Source organism: Quercus lobata, chromosome 6, assembly GCF_001633185.2.
Source record: "Quercus lobata isolate SW786 chromosome 6, ValleyOak3.0 Primary Assembly, whole genome shotgun sequence".
Lineage (NCBI taxonomy): Eukaryota > Viridiplantae > Streptophyta > Magnoliopsida > Fagales > Fagaceae > Quercus > Quercus lobata.
The window spans coordinates 30,543,037-30,559,668 of NC_044909.1; the positions used below are offsets into that span (position 1 = coordinate 30,543,037).

Below are 16,632 nucleotides of genomic sequence, written 5' to 3' on the forward strand. Positions count from 1 at the left end.
AAAAATAAGGGTAAAATTCTAGCAAATTGGAAACTTGAAGATGTAATCCAAAAAGAAAAGGATTTTACAAGATGAAAGTCTAGAGTAATGATTCAAGATGAATGAGCATAAAAACAAATGTTGATACAAGTGACTAATGAAGACTAGTGAGAAGATGACAAAGAAGAAATGGGACAACTCCTCCAATACTTGATTTTTGAGTAATGCATACTTGGGGGAAACATCATAGGAAATTTTGAGCCTTTTATATCTTTCATTTCATAACCCAAACCCAACCTACATTACAACCCATGAGTAAAGACCTCCTTGAAGTCTTGCTAGTTGTAGGTGCATCTTAAACTCTAATAATATTTTTCTCTTGAATTAAAAAGGAAAAATGCTTAAAATTGTCAAACCCCACATGATGATATGTTCGAGGACAAATTTTCTCAAATCCTCAAAATGACTCAAAAGAACTTCCAAACTTGGAGCACTCTCTTTGTTTGCACCCAACAATGTGATTCATAAATATTATCACATTTCATTTCTTGATTGCCTTTGGAGACTTAATTTGACGATGTTCAAAAGGATGAAGCAAATTTGATTACATGAGTTTAATGATCTTGATCCTTCTTAATCAAAGAGATTTAATTGATTCTTAAACACTTTAATTTGCCAAAATGTTTTTCAAAGGATCACCTCTTGTTCATTAAAAAAAAAAAAAAATCATTCTTTTTCAAAATCCAGTTCTCTTGAACTACGTCTTAACCTGATCCTCTATGACAGAGGTACGTAGGCAGCCTTGCATAGGCCTGGTCCCATTCACCCAAACAACCCTAGAGAACAAAGTCAAAACAATGTGACAAAATTGTTTAGGTGCATGTTAGGTTAAGCCCATTTGTTTGCATTAAGCATGTTTAAACTTGGAGCATTGGCCTATTTATATTGTGTGTAAGTTTTCACGATAATTGGTTTCTAACAAGTTAGAGAAAATAAAGCCTTTTTTGCAGGAACCAAGGATGACGGACCATGATCTTCTTCCATGTTCCCCAATGGTCACAACATCAAATGAACTCAACTTCAATCTAAGAATTAAGCAATGACTTATCTAGCAATCCGCATCAACTTCCAGCCAAAGTTGTTCTCATTCAAAGGATAGGTTTTTCAAAAAAAAAAATCATCATGAAAAAATCTTCATCAATTTTACTCTATCTTCATCTTTATCTTCTTCTCTTTTTGATAATGAACAAATATTCAAATCTCAAAAAAAAAAAAAAAAAAAAAAAAGGGCTCGTACTTAGGTGCTTTCAGAAAAAACATCAATCAAAATTTCAATTCATTGAGAAAATTCAAGATTTCCAAATTTTTCCAAAAAAAAAAAAAAAAAAAATCATCAATCAAAATTTTCGATTCCTTCCAAAAATTCATGATTTCCAAATTTTTTCCAAAAAAAAAAAAAATCTTCATTAAATTCTTCTTTAGGAACAGAAAGCTATGATCCTCTTTCATATTTTCCAGTGATGCAACATCAAGTCAATTGTCCACACCCTCAGCATTCATCGAGGGTCCTCTGAAAACATGAGCCAAGATCCAAAAATCCTAGGTCCTTTGAAAACACGAGCCAGGATCCAGAACCTGTGGTCCTCTGAAAACATGAGCCAAAGCCCAAAAACCCCTTGATCCTCTAAAAACATGAGCCAAGATCCAAAAGTCTTAAGTCCTCTGAAAATATGAGCTAGGATCCAGAACCTTTGGTCCTCTTAAAACATGAGCTAGGATCCAGAACCTTTGGTTCTCATAAACACATGACTAGAATCTCCATATTTTCTTGACCTTAGGTAAGCATGTCTTGTACTCATTAAAAAAAAAAAAAAAAAAAATTGCATGCATGAACTACGTTTGGACCTGATCCCCCCACCAAGAGGTACATAGGCAATCTCTCTCGAGATTCGGTCCACATTTTGATCCACTACATGACCGTCTACATTTTTATCTACATGCACCATACACTCACCACGGTTAAATACTGATTGCAAAGTTAGGTGTCTCTTTCATACATTGACATTCGCTTTTCAAACTCTGCCAATGAGGGGCATTCTGTTGACACTCTATTTCGCAACCTGCATTTAACCTCACATGGAGGGTAAAATAGTAATTTCACATTGAAAATATGCATCTTGATTATGATCATTAGATTCTTAATCTCATTTCACCAAAATGATCTTGGTGTTGTAACGATTAAATCGACTGGTCATAAGCTCGAATCGGACCACCAAATTGAAAGTTATCATCAAATTAAGTTTTAATGGCTGAGATGCACCATCATAAATTAAGTCCGATTATATGTGATTATGAACAATTGATTTCAATTGGTTATAAGTATAATTATTTTGAGATCAATGATGTGTCATAATTTGATTGGTTGAGACTACATTATATAGTAGGGTTGCACACATTTAATTAACTAGATAGTTAAACATTAATTATTCAATGAGTAATTTGTGCAATTATCTTTTAATTAGAGTAAAATTTGAACCATTTAAGTCTGAAATGGGAGTAATTGGAGCCATTTAATGTTAATTGGGAGCTAATTTGGGACTTATTAATGTTAATTGTGCTGAAATAATTTTCTAACAAATGACATCTGCTCACTATTTCATCAATATCTCTCAAAATATTTTGAATCTGTGAATGAGGTTAATTTTCTCAGAAATTAGACATCCGGGGCTTCAATTTGAGCACAAGAATGAGACAATTCCGATCAGAATTGAGTCAGATATTATTTTTTGAAATTGACTCTACAGACTGTTATAGCAGCTACGGGAAAACTGAACTTTGCTTGCTCCTCACTCTCATCAATCTCCACATTTAATGCACCAAATTTCCCCAAATGTTAAAATGAGGTCTAAGTTCATGATTCTTTGTCAACCCTCATTAAATGGTCTTCCATTCATATTTCCCCTCATCACTATTATATAAACTCCTCATCTCCTTCATTTCAAAGACACAAAAAAAACCCCCTCTTCTCTTCTCTTGAGTTTTAGTGAAGTTGAGTAGTCATGTCATATCTTGATTTTCCTGAAACTCAAGGTATTGAGTAAGAATCACTCTCCTTCTCCTAGCTCTTCTTTTCCTCCACCCTTAGGACCTCCATCAAGAGTCCCCTCCTCCACTATATAGATCTTACATGAAGGTATAGTCCCCTTTCCTAACTATTTGTTTGTTGCCATGATGAGAATTTAAGATTAAAACATGATAATTCCCTTGAATATGTTTGAATGTTCTTAATTGTTCTTATGTGTTCTTCATATGTTTTTTGTTGTTCATCACATGTTCATGCATATCACTAGATTTAATCTTAAATCCATATCAAAAATATGAAAAATATGTTTGTTTAATAATTCTTTCAAATCATTGAATCTAGGTTATCACCATCCACACACATTCACTAGAATTTATTTTTCAATCCAAATGAAATGTTTCATAAATTGAATTAGGATTTATCACATGCACACACTTTAATTCAACATGCAAATTGATTGACATATTGGATGATGTGATATGAATGTTGGCCATCATAATCTAGAAGACCGGTTTCACCAGGCAAGGTGGGTGCCTAACACCTTCCCACCTTGTAACATAGCCTCCGAGCTTAGATCAAGAGTTAGTAGATCAAATACTTATTCATGTACTTTTCGATTTTTAAATTGTAATTAGGAAACAAAGCCATGTACTTTATCTTAGATTGTATCTAGGACCAAAGCCATGTAATTTTCCTATGATTAATGTAAATTCAATTTCAAATAAATAAAATGATGAATTTTTCAATTTTGGTTTTCTTATTTATTCCAATAATTAAATAAGTAGCAACTCCATTGTAAAACCCTTAATCTAAAGGGGAAAATATAATCAATCGAACCTCTATTTTGAGAGGCAGTAATATGACTACACTCATTCACGTGGGTTTGGCCCAACATCCTATAAAACGGGTCGGGGGTGCGGTCTCTCATAGAAGCCCCTGAATCAGAGGAGGGATTTTTTGCTTTTGGGACTTAGAACTTAGAAATTTTCTGTAACTTCTTCCTCGAACTAAACCTGAGGACCCCAATATATACACTTCAAAACTATTCCTTAATTAAGATCTTTTGTCTATATCTGGAATCAATTCTAGCACATCCTCGAAATGTTTATTCTTTTCTTAAGGTATTTAAGGTTGATTGAGCATCCCACCTCTTAAGAATTAATTGTGTGAGTAAAAGTAGTGAAGTGATAACATGTGAAGTTGTGAACATCCTTACTTACTTTTGCCCACCATAAATTCTAAATGAAAATTTTTTAGCAAATGTTTTTTCCTATATTCATAAATAAACAATCACTCAAAATCTCATGTTTCATATTGTCAAATTTTAGGATCACATTTTAAGGAAAAAACATCTCTTTGCTTAAGTTCACATCTTAGAGTCTTTCTAAGGTGTTCAATATCTAAAGTTTCAGCATTAGGGATAAAGGATTGAATTGCAATTTTTGAATCTTGAATATTTTATTCTCTTAAAATATGTATAAATTGTGGATGTTTTCTTCACAAATTACTCACACTTTAGCTAATTTAAAAAGGAAAAAAATTATAAATAATTAAGTGCAGAGTGCAGACTACTAAATGCAATGAGATAAAACCAAACAATTAAAAAAATTCTCAAAGCCAAATATAAATACAATAAACAGAATTTTATATATTCACTTTTTTTTTTTTTTTTTTTTTTTTTTTGAAGTTATATTCACTTTGAACTAACATCACTATTATGCATTCATGCAACATCACAGTAAAGGGTAATCCACAACTGTAACATACTAATATATTATTATATAAATTTATAAACAAAATGGAAAGGAATTTGACAGCCACAATTTTTTGAATAATAATTTGGTATTTCTAGAGCGTAGCAAAATGGTGTTCCCTCTTCTCACATTCATGATGAACTCTACCATAAATTTAATAAGTTGACCCCATCATAAATGTGAAAGGAAGAAACACCATTTACCCAAATTACTTAAGAATCACTCCAATTTTTTACCGCTTTTCTCCACAATTTGTAGCACAGAAATTTTAAATTATTAAAGTACGCAGCAATTCTCAAACCCAAAGCAGTAAAACCAGTAGTATATACATTACTTTAACTAAGTTATTCACGGAACTTAAACAAAGAGAGAAAAGAGAGATATCATAGCAGTCGTTTTGCTATTGCTAAGCGAAAGAGCATGGAGCCAACTGATGACCACACACTCACGTCAATGCCACTGGCAGTTGGGCGCATGATGGGGAAGGTGCACAACATATTCAGTAACTTAGACATGTTAGTTTTATATTTGAGCATTTGATTATGGTGATTTGATTTGGAATGTACCAAAAAGAGAAACTTGGGTTTTTTTTTTTTTTGGTCTTTTTTTGTATCAACTATTATTACTATTTTTTTGGGGGGTTTTGGTACCAATTAAATGTTAAAAATTTGAGGAGCAGGGTGCAAATTCCAAGATTTAGGGGGGTTAGTAAGTAATTTGTGTGTGTAAATTATGTTATATTACGTACTCTAAGCGAAAATTGGAAAAGCTAAGCCCCCTTATGTCACTTATCATAATATGAAATGGATATCATAAATTTATATTTTATTAAAAAAAGAATTATTGCTTCGAACGTGTCAGGATACTCGGATTTGGATCTCTCCATTTCCCTTTGAAATGGAGAGTGTCTATTTTATGGCTAGGATTGATTTGAAATAAATGAAAGGCTAAGATGTGCCATATCATTTAAAAAGATATTGACTAATGCTACTATGAAGTTAACGGAGGATCCGTCTAGACTATGGTTAAGTTTACTAGAGAGTGTGTTAAACTTATCTTTTAAGTTTCGTGAATTGTGATTTTGTCACCAAGACATTTCAGGAAGAACAGATCTAGAAGTAACAAAATGGAAAGAGCAGAGTTTAGAAAAAGAAGATGGAGCACAAGCATTGACGTCGACGAAGAAGAGGAAGAGGAAGACGAAAATACTTTTTTTTTTTCCCCTCAATTAGATTGTTCTGTTTGTAATGCATTAATTTCGTTAATTGACAATTGATTCGGGTCATCTTTTCTTATTGTCTTTTTTCTTTTTCTGTGTTTTGTTCCTTTTTTCGTTTGGTTGCTGAAAATGAAGGAAAGTTTGTATCTTTGATCGGTTTGGATGCCACAAAAACTGATGCAAAAGGGAAAAATGAAGGAGGTACCCAGTACCCACACATGCTACTCCCTAAATCTTTTTGTAAGCATTCAAAGCAAATCCAGGCACAGATTTGATCTGCCAACCTTTTACAGACAATCAAACCACAAACCCATACGATTTTGATCAATCCAAATAACTAAAGGCTATAAATTGCAAAGGAAAGCGATACTAATTTTCTCATATAATGTTTAACATTCACAAATTTCCCACAAATTTAAGTTGCATAAAAAGGAAACATATCCACCACTGGAAAATTAAAGACACTTGGTAAATTTATGTTTTCACAAGACACACAATTTCCATAATCTTTTACACTTCAAAGCTTGGCTTTTTAAATCAAGTAGTTGTACTGCAAAAAAACAAAAGCATTCTCCTTCAGAGGTGTATGCATGTATGTTAAAAGAATTAGAAAAATTAAAAATTATAAGGAATGAGTAGTAATATTAAAAATTGTGAAGGACATGGTCTTTATCCCCTCCACAGCGAGGAACACCACTGAATGTCTCCACCAACCGCCCCAGATGACTGATGAGGCACCCAGATCGAAAGGGACTCCCATTCTCTCTTTTGTTTTTTCCTTTTTTTTTCTCCAACGTTAACGCTTACCTTAGCAAACGTTAAGGTTTAGTTTGTTTAACCACAGTTAACTTTGCTATTAGAGTTAATTTATTCATTTGTAATTGACGTGACACATCTTAGCCATTGATTTATTTTCAAAGTAATCATGGTCATGAAATGGACTCTCTCAATTTCAAAGGGAAATGGAGAGGATCCAGATCCAGGATACTCGAGTTGGCCTCACCCCTAGAGAAAGTGTTGAATCAACAATTTAGAGGAGTCGAGATAACACCTGTCTAGATCATTTTACTTACAAAATTAAAAATAAAACAGTTTCCTACACTACAATTGGGGAAAAAATGGCATGCATGTAGGTATGTGCAAAATATATTCTCATCAGAACGAAAAGCTGTATATCATATATACTATACTATATATATGCTGGACCCAATCCTTGCCAAACATTGTGTTGTATCATTATATGCAGCGGCGTGCACGCATGCTTTGTTTGAATTTTGCTTATTATTAAGTTAAGCTATCAAGAACAATGAATCGTCATATTATAGCACGATTGAAGCCCAAGGATTTGTCATCGTAATGTATTTAATATAAAAAGCAAAATCATCTAATTGGTTAACCGTAAACAACATTTATTCTTCACATTCAAGCAGGAAAGAGAAAACCAAATCTTTAATAGAATAATAATCCATTGTTGAACAAAAAGTTCGGGTTCCTCGTCACCACCCAAAAGTAGTACTTAGAAACACTTGAACTACGTAATTAAAGAACGAGACACCCAATAAAAAGTGCAATCAAAAAGTGAAAAGAAACAGACTTGATTCAATCTATTTTTAGATTTTTATTCTCGAAAGCATGCTTTGAAGAACGAAAATATTAAAGAAAAGAGGAGTCTATTAGGAAGGATGTGATGTAGAAACTAGAAATTATTCTATGAAAACAAGATTTTGCTATTTATTAAAAAAAAAATGGGAAAAAAAAAAAAAACCTCCGAAAGCGAAAGTAAAAGTTGAGAGAAATTTAGGGCAAATCTGAAAAAATATCTTTTGAAGTTAATTGGGTGTTGTTGAAGAAGAATGAATCAAAAGTTATAAAGCGAATGAACAGAAGTCCAAGGGTACCATCATGCTTACCAAGTGCTCAAACCAGTGAGTGGGTTTAATATCCTTTCACATGGTAAAGTAATAAAGTTTCTGTGTTTAATATCCAATTCCTTATCCTCGATCATATTGTCAATTCCTTTAGTTTTCTTTGAGGGGATAAGTGGGCAGCGAGACTGACTTTGTTGAAGAAAATGCAAGTATATATCGGATAGGGATGGGACAGTTTGAGATTTTTTTTGAAAGGGGACATTTTGAGATTTGAAATGGAAAATCAAATTTGTTTTGCGATTTCCACTAATGATAACAATCATTCACTTAATAATTCCCAGCCGCTATAAAACTTTGTTGCCAACTTATATAGAGTAATTTTTACGTGTTTTCAAAACAGGATAACGTGGTGTTCTCTCCTCTAATATTTATACATATTTTGGTAATTGTATTATTGAAATACTTGTTAGTTTTTTCTTTTTTTTTAAAAGAAACTAACAGTTAGAAAATGAAACTAACGGGCAAATATTTGTGGGCATGAGGAAATTAATTCGGTAATTGTATTACTGAAATACTTTTTTTCTTTTTTTGGTATTTTGGCAACACCAATACCGAAATTACTTTTTTTCTTTCTTCCTATCGCATCATTTTTCTCTCCTCTCTCTTACTTTTTTTCTCAGAAGTTCGGCAATGCTATTACCGAAATTCGCTTTTCTCCTCCTTTTTCCAAATAAATTTGAATAGTACCCATATCACAAATAAACTTCATTTTCTATAATATTTAGCCAAGACTCTATTTTCCTCCATGGCCCATCAAATTCTTTCCTCCCTAATTAATTTGGGAGAAAATGGAGAGAGAAGAAAGAGTTTTGATAGTGGGACCTACCAATAAACTATATTTCTCTCCATTTCTCTCTTACAAACCAAACAACTTCATGAATTTTTTTTTTTCTCTTTCTCTTCCATTTCCTCTCTCCTCTCTTCCTCCCTTTCCTTTCTCTACCCTCTCCCTTGTTTTTGCTAAACACGGTGTAAAATTACAACATACATACATACATACATGTCTTCAGCATTAGTTAAAAAAATAAATAAATAAATAAAATTCTTAAGTCTACGTTCATTGACGAAACTGCCATAGGAATGGAGACCAAGTTTGAAAAGATGTTGAGGCTTCTCTTTCTAGAAAATGAGCTACTGATTTACTTTATTAGCTCATGTCACCAAAGTAAGTCTTGAAGTGTGTGTATATATATATTCATTATTATTAGCACTCAAAATACTTACAAGCTAAATGACAAATTGACCATAATATATAAGGTTATGTTTCCCCTAAGTTTCTCTTATTCTTTTAAACAATCATAAGTCCATAACATTCATAGAAATTAAATATAAGTATATAACAAAACTAGACTACATTCATAAGAAATAATATTCATAAAAATTAAATATGACAAAATCACTATAAACAACCATAAAATCAATAGAATTTAAATTCAAATTGATTAGATTACTATAGTAAAAAAATCAAAATCAAATCACTTTCGTACCTCTCAACAAAATAAAAATTGAACTAAAGAAGAAAATCATAAATAAATAGAAATTAAACTAAAATAGCTATGAAAAGAAGAAGAAAATTTTGTACCTCTCATGATTCGCTTAAGAAAGAGGGAGGATCTAATGAAAATTTGACTATGCGAGAGTGTCAGTAAGGAAGAATTAATAAAAGGAAATTGAAGAGAGAGTAATGGTGATAAGAAGAATCATTTAGGGGGCTATAAAGTGGATGGACATATTGTAAAGTTTTGGGAAATGGCAAAACTTATGGTGCCTTTTTAAGTGTAGTACATTAAGTTTCTAAATTAAATTCATACACCAATAAAATGCAAATAGTGTTATCATTTTCATGAACAATTAAATTTAATACAAATGAGTTTAATTGGGGAATTAAGTATACTATACGTGAGTTTTATCATTTTAGAAGAATTGAATAATTAATCTTCTAAATGAAACTAAAACTAAAAGTTATGGAGGCTAAAAGTTTTAAAAAGTTAACCAAAAAAAAAAAAAAAAGATACTCTCAGTTTGTTTGTCATCTATTCCATTTTGGGATGTCCCAAAATATTATCCTATTTCTAAAAGTAAAAGTTATTAATTTACTAATGTTCCTATTATACCCCTACTTTATTTTCAAAATTATTTAAAAAGAAAACTAACAAATATTTAAAAAAAATCAATCTAATTGGGGCACCTTTTTAGTTGTCTCATCAAAAATAACTCTTTAAAAAAAAAAAAAAGCTAATAAATTTATTTAAGAGTAGTTTTGTAAACTTATACATTTCTATAAGATAGACAAAGCAATAAATGACGTTCCCTTAAAAAGTTTGACTTTTCAAAAGGACAAACAAATTGGGACAGAGAGAATATATAGACAAAGCATTGAGAGGAGAAATGGAAAAAGACAAATTGTGAAAAGTTAGGATTTTTTTGGGGAGGAGGGCACCAAATTCGGCTTATGTGTTGGGGGGGGGGGGGGGTAGCTTTATTCTTTGGAGGGCCACCTCTTAAAAAAATGGGGGTGAAATCTAAATTTACCAAACATAAGAGAGTTTTAAAAAAAATTTCCAACTCCCTTGGATTCTATTAATTAAATTTATGATAGGATTAACCATGAATATGAGAGAAAGAAGTATTGTGTCACTATGCTTCGAAAACACCCAATACTTTTCTCTAAATATATGTCAGGACAATTTTGACAAGATAAAACCTAGAGTACCCAATTTGCAAAACAGAATATCTTGCGCGCTCGCTATTGTACATTTTGTACATGATTTTAGTCCATGTGGCAATGTGCATTGGGTGAGTGTGCAATTTTCTCTACTCTTTACAAAACTACAATTTGAGTTGCACTTTTCAAGTTTTTAAAAGCTCTGTTCAAAATGCAAGAAGAAAATTTAGAAACATGATATTTTGAAGGATTGTGTTTTTCCTAAACTAGAAATTATTGAATTAATATTCATATCTTATTCTCTAGAAAGAATTGTACAAAACATGTGGTAACATCTATGACACTGTAAATTTGATATTAGAAAAACTGTTTTCAAGAATAAGAAATAAATTAACAGGTATTTAAACAAAACAAAAAAGAAGGAAAAAAAATATATATATGAAGATGGTCGGTCCATTCAGGTGCGCACCTGAAAGGACCGACCGAGGTAGCGGACTAAGGTGATGTCCTATTGTCCTTATACACAGCTTCATATGATAGATTAAGCTCAGCTGTGGTGTAAAGGGCAAAAAGTGCAGCCCTAATGGCCACTCAAGTACGTAAAATTTATGCAGTCCAATCCAGTATTGGCGAAGAACTAAGCGAAAATGTCTTTCTCTCTTCCAGTGCAGTCTGCTTTAATTTCTTCCTCCACAGTCATTGGAGAGCGTTTTCCACAAAGCGTCAATGGTTTTATTAGATTAGCAAATCAGTAGGCAAAAAGCAAATGGGTGGAATGGCTTTAAATTTTCATCGTCAATGCTTCTAGATAACTAGTGTTTTTTATTTTTAAAGATTATATATTATTCTTTGGCTTTGGCTTTTGTTTTCAATAATATCCCTTTTCTCACTTTGTAATCCTACTTTACTTCCAACTCATCATCTTTGTTTGGAAATGAGGAACAACTTGACAAATGCATCCATGCTGCTTATTTTTCATTATTTTCCCTGAGAACTTTTTTGAAAGTTTTTCTAAAGAATGAGTGGAATTTTGGTACCGTAGGTAATAATTCAGAGATCATACTCATACAAGATGAACATGACTTTGACAAACAGTTAGTTATTGCATAATCTACGTGGATGTACTAGCTAGAATGATTCACTCATAAAAAGCTAAGACTGTAATTGTCTTTTTATGTAATTTTTTATATGTACTAAAATTATCAAATGCTGAAGATCAATTTCCATCATAGACAACAATCAGTAAAGTGAAAGAAATCTCTGACTAGCGATTTCTACAAGTAGATTAAAATGGTGCTTTTGTTTGAGGAAAATTGATACGGAAAATTTTTGGAAGAACAATGGGGATCGAACTTGATGGCAATTACTTGATCCCAAAAGAGAAAAGGGTATCGTCAACTTCGCATATTGACGCTATGGGAACATGCTAAGGAATCACATAAGCACTTGATCTTGGTCTTGGGGATATTTTTGGAGTTGACACTTAGAGGATGAGGAATTGGAAATTAGACCCAGTAACTTTAGTACTTTACAATGTGAAAGGAATAATTGACAATTGCCTTAAGTACAGTTTCTTGATATTGCATAAATTTTAGTATATGCATTGAAAAACCACCATATTCAAAGCGAGAAAGAATATCAAGACCCTTTATTCTATAAACCTTATTAAACTTTTGAAGATTAAAAAAAAAACTCATTTTGATGATTTGATCATTAGTCTAATTTTTTTGATCATTAGTCTAATTAGGTTGGCTAAAAGCCTAAAAGTATATATTAGTCGTCATTTCAAACTGAATTTATTTGCCTATGATCTATTTTTTGAGATAATAAATTCTGAATTTTTTTATCCTCATGTGGTAGCTAGCTTTTAAGCAAAAAGCTTAGGAGCCAAGTTTTATTAGGAACTATGCCAAATTCTTACCCAAAATGTAATAATTTGGTTGAGGGAGGCACACCACAGCTTTGTTTGATCCTTAATTAGTAGGAAATACTAAATTAAATTTCTTTTCAAACAAATCTTGCTGAACTTTTAATCATTATATTCATATATTAATGATAGAGCTGGCTTCTAATAGCCATTTTTTTTTTTTTTTTGAACTATATAGTTTTTAACGAAACTTGCTTGAAAATTTAAAGTGTTTAGGTTATTATAAATTATTCAAATAGTAATAATCAGTAGAACAAAACTCAAAAAAAAAAAAAAAAAGGGTATTCAAATAGTACAGTAGATATTCTTTCCTCTCACATGAATAATAGATCTAAGAATATTATATAATTTTTCATTTTAGAAGTACTCAACAATTTTTAATTTTTTTAAATTTTTTGTGAAGTGCTCAACAACTTGTCTGAATGTGAACCTATTTCCAATATAGGCATCCATTGTTGTCCTAAGTAGTTATTTCCAATATAGGCATCCATTGTTGTCCCAAGTAGTTATTGTGTCACATTAGTCATATATCAATTCATATGATAAAAATGAACTATTAAGGGATGTCATGTGCCAAGCAAATGTTGCAAATTTATGAAATGATAATATGCATTTCGGGGATAAGATCTGGGATCTTTCCCAATATTTCAATATTTATAATTTAAGTGAAATATTAACCAAAATGAGAGGCATGGAACTTTTACAACATGTTTGCTTGAATAGCACAGATGTTTTCTAATAGTGCTCCCCCACTCTACTTCACATGCCATTTTCATCCAATGGGATAATTGCACTTCTCACTCCTCAGTAGTAGATTAGCACGTGGATCACATTTGTTTTAGATATCACTAGACTCTTCTTTTTTTCTTTTCTTTTTTTAAGTAACTTGTTTTATTATCACCACATAATATATACAACAAGATAATCTCTCTCTCTCTCTCTCTCTCTCTCTCTCTGTAACTTGGAATGTTGGACCCACAACAACAACCTAGTGAAATCCAGCCAACCAACAAGATATGGATCCCAGTAGTGGTACTTCCAGTACAAACAAAAAAACTAAAGCAACTCTTCAAGCTCAGCCCATTTCTCATCTCTCACTATAAAAATTAATGTAAGTGAAAAAGGAAGAAACAAGTATCCCCACTTGTTCTTCAAGGCAATTTTTTTTTTTATTTTTTTATATATATTAAATTTACAATATCCAATCCATGAGCATTCTACTTTATATGTCATACTGTTGGTTTCGAAGTCATTACCTCTGTATGCACATGATTCAGAAAAACCTTGTTAACCTTAATTATATTACTTCCATTAAAACCAATTTGGGGTTTTTATTATTATCAGGGATTGTTCCAAAAATGTTATAGATAATGCTGCTTTAAGTAGGAACCACTAGAAAAAGTTAATTATTACAACTGCAATAGTGCAATAGATCGCAATCTGCCAACTTGCATTGAAAAGAGATCATAACTTTTTTGTTTTTTTTTTGGAGAATAAAGAGATCATAACTTGGTTTCATACGATAAAACAGCAAATCTTAAAAGGACATTTTCCGTATCATATACTGTAATCAGATTTGGTATATAATTAGAGGTGTGATTAAAGGTCTCCGACAATTGCCGTACCAAGTAAGCAGTATTGCAATTAAAAAAGATGAAAGTTGATATATATAAATGTATTGTAGTTAAAAATATAGGAGTTGACATAAAGGGTAACAGCGCATATAACACATTGGCAAAAGGTAATAGGTGTTGTATGCAAAGGATTGTGGTTTACAACTTTTAAGTGGGAGCCAAGTGTTCCTAACTAGTGGTGTTTCGTTTGTGATAGTAGATGAAAATTAATTAGTAAGAGAGAGTAGAGAACGAACTCAGTGCATACAGTTTCATCAGTGAGCTAGCCAGTCACTAGTTGGTTATCTCAATTATACTAATTTACCAATTAGATGCTAAGTATATTGGACTCTATTGCTTGAACTCGATTATTACTCGTATTAGCCCAGCTTGTCATTTTCAAGAGCCTTCAAACCCAGGTAGGTAAAATATGCTTGTTGGAAAAGGCTTTTATGGTGATGAGTACTACTACATGGTTAAACTTTGTGATTGCAATATATGATTAATTCAATTCTTGTTGAACACTCTCATAGTGACCAATAGAGTATCATGACTTGAGCCTAGTCTGACTCAATAATACATTTCGGCCTATATGTCACTCTAATGACTAAACTAAACACTTGCTTAAACAAAAATCCAAGAGAAGAGAGGAAAAAAAAATGTAGTTCTTCTCTTGACAAATATGCAAAATCCCACTCATATCAATTTGTAAAACATATTTCCATGTCATCATTGAAACTCATTGGGCCCAATTATTGAGCCAGTGGGTCCCGTGCGGCATTTAGAGATATAATTAATGAAAGACGAATTCCACATATCACTTTATGCCACTCAAAAAATGAGATGGGCCTATTTTGATTAGAAGGTCCATTAAACTATAAAAGGTTTAGTGTAGAATCCACAAGGATAAAGATCTATATCTGCATATTCGATAAAAAATAAAATCCTATTGTCACTTTAAATTACATACTAACTTTAAATATACCAATAACTCAAAAAATAAAAATAAAAGTTTAAACCCTTTTTAAAAAAAAATCTTTTCCTATATATAAATCCCCTCTGCAGCCCACCTTCAAGAAGCGCTTTCTTAACTCAAGATCTCAACTCAAGAGTCAAAAGATACACACTACAAACATGTCTGATTCTAAACTCACACCTACTCAGCTCTTCCAAGACTTTTTGGGAGATTTCTATTCAAGGAGACTGCTCTATCACAACCCTCTTTACCAAGCACCAGCTACAGCATCCCCTCCAGTCCCTGGACATAGCCCTGAGTCATTAGGAAGCAACACTGTTGACAATAGCTTTGATACAAATGTTGTTATGGTCCTCTCAGTTCTTTTATGTGCCTTGATTTGCTCCCTTGGCTTAAATTCTATCATTAGGTGTGCCTTAAGTTGCTCAAGGTTAGTAGCTTCTGATTCAAGTGGAGACGACTCAGCTAGGACAGCCAATACTGGGGTCAAGAAAAAGGCCCTCAAGACTTTCCCAACAGTTAGTTACTCAGCTGAGCTGAACCTGCCAGGATTGGACACCGAGTGTGTGATATGCCTATCAGATTTCACAGCCGGTGAGCGTGTTCGCCTTCTACCAAAGTGCCACCATGGATTCCATGTCCGGTGCATCGATAAGTGGCTAAGTTCACACTCATCATGCCCAAAATGTAGGCACTGCCTGATTGAGACCTGCCAAAAGATCGTCGGCTGCAGCCAGGCTAGCTCATCAGAACCACCTCCACCAGTGCATGAAAGCACTGTAAGCATAGCACCACTGGAACCGGAAGGTTTGATATGTAATTATAGGGGACTTCCGTAGGTATATACTTTGTATGATATGGTAGATGTAGTTTAGCCTTGTGCCTTACAGTTAGCACTAAAGCTAAAAGGCCTTTTTAAGGTCACAAACCCAACCGCAAGAAGTGCAGTGCTAATTGTAAATTTGTATAGAATGAATTTGTGACTTGTTTCATTTTTCTTCCCAAATGTATGAACACTAATATTAAAATCAAAATTACATTCGTTGTTCAGGGATAAATAAATGAACCACGAACATGAATAGGTTCCGTCATTAGCCCAGCAAAGTCAATAAAGCTAGGAGCAAGTCCAACAAGTAGCTAACCATAGAATTCTGAGAAGGCAAATCACTTACAGACCTCAGAGTCTTTTAATTTTTTTATTGAAAGTAGAAAACACTAATAATGGTATATACCATATGGTCAAGGGCATTGCAATTATACAATAATATAACCTTAGAATAGTATTTGTCAAGGACGTGTTTGGATATCCCAGGATGACAAAATCCTTTCAACATTTTTTTTTCTTCGGATCATCTTCAAGGCAATAATTTAATTCCCTACAAGACAAGTCTAGAATAATGCTATTTCAAGCAATTATGAGGATAGAGCCTACACATGCAGCCATATAGTCTCAAAGTTCAAAGTGGTGTGAAAAGGAAATGTGCTCATA

General features: G+C 32.6%; 1 protein-coding gene across 1 annotated transcript; it reads left to right on the top strand.

The window, feature by feature from the left end:
* The first annotated feature begins 15,247 nt into the window (after positions 1 to 15,247).
* LOC115950667 (RING-H2 finger protein ATL78-like) lies at positions 15,248 to 16,153 on the top strand. The gene has a single exon (XM_031067890.1). It carries the CDS (start codon positions 15,302 to 15,304, stop codon positions 15,980 to 15,982), a length of 681 nt encoding a protein of 226 aa, XP_030923750.1. The 5' UTR covers positions 15,248 to 15,301; the 3' UTR covers positions 15,983 to 16,153.
* Positions 16,154 to 16,632: the final 479 nt, after the last annotated feature.

Excerpts from the sequence above, each read along its gene's own strand:
- LOC115950667 (XM_031067890.1), top strand. The coding sequence starts at position 15,302 with ATGTCTGATTCTAAACTCACACCTACTCAGCTCTTCCAAGACTTTTTG.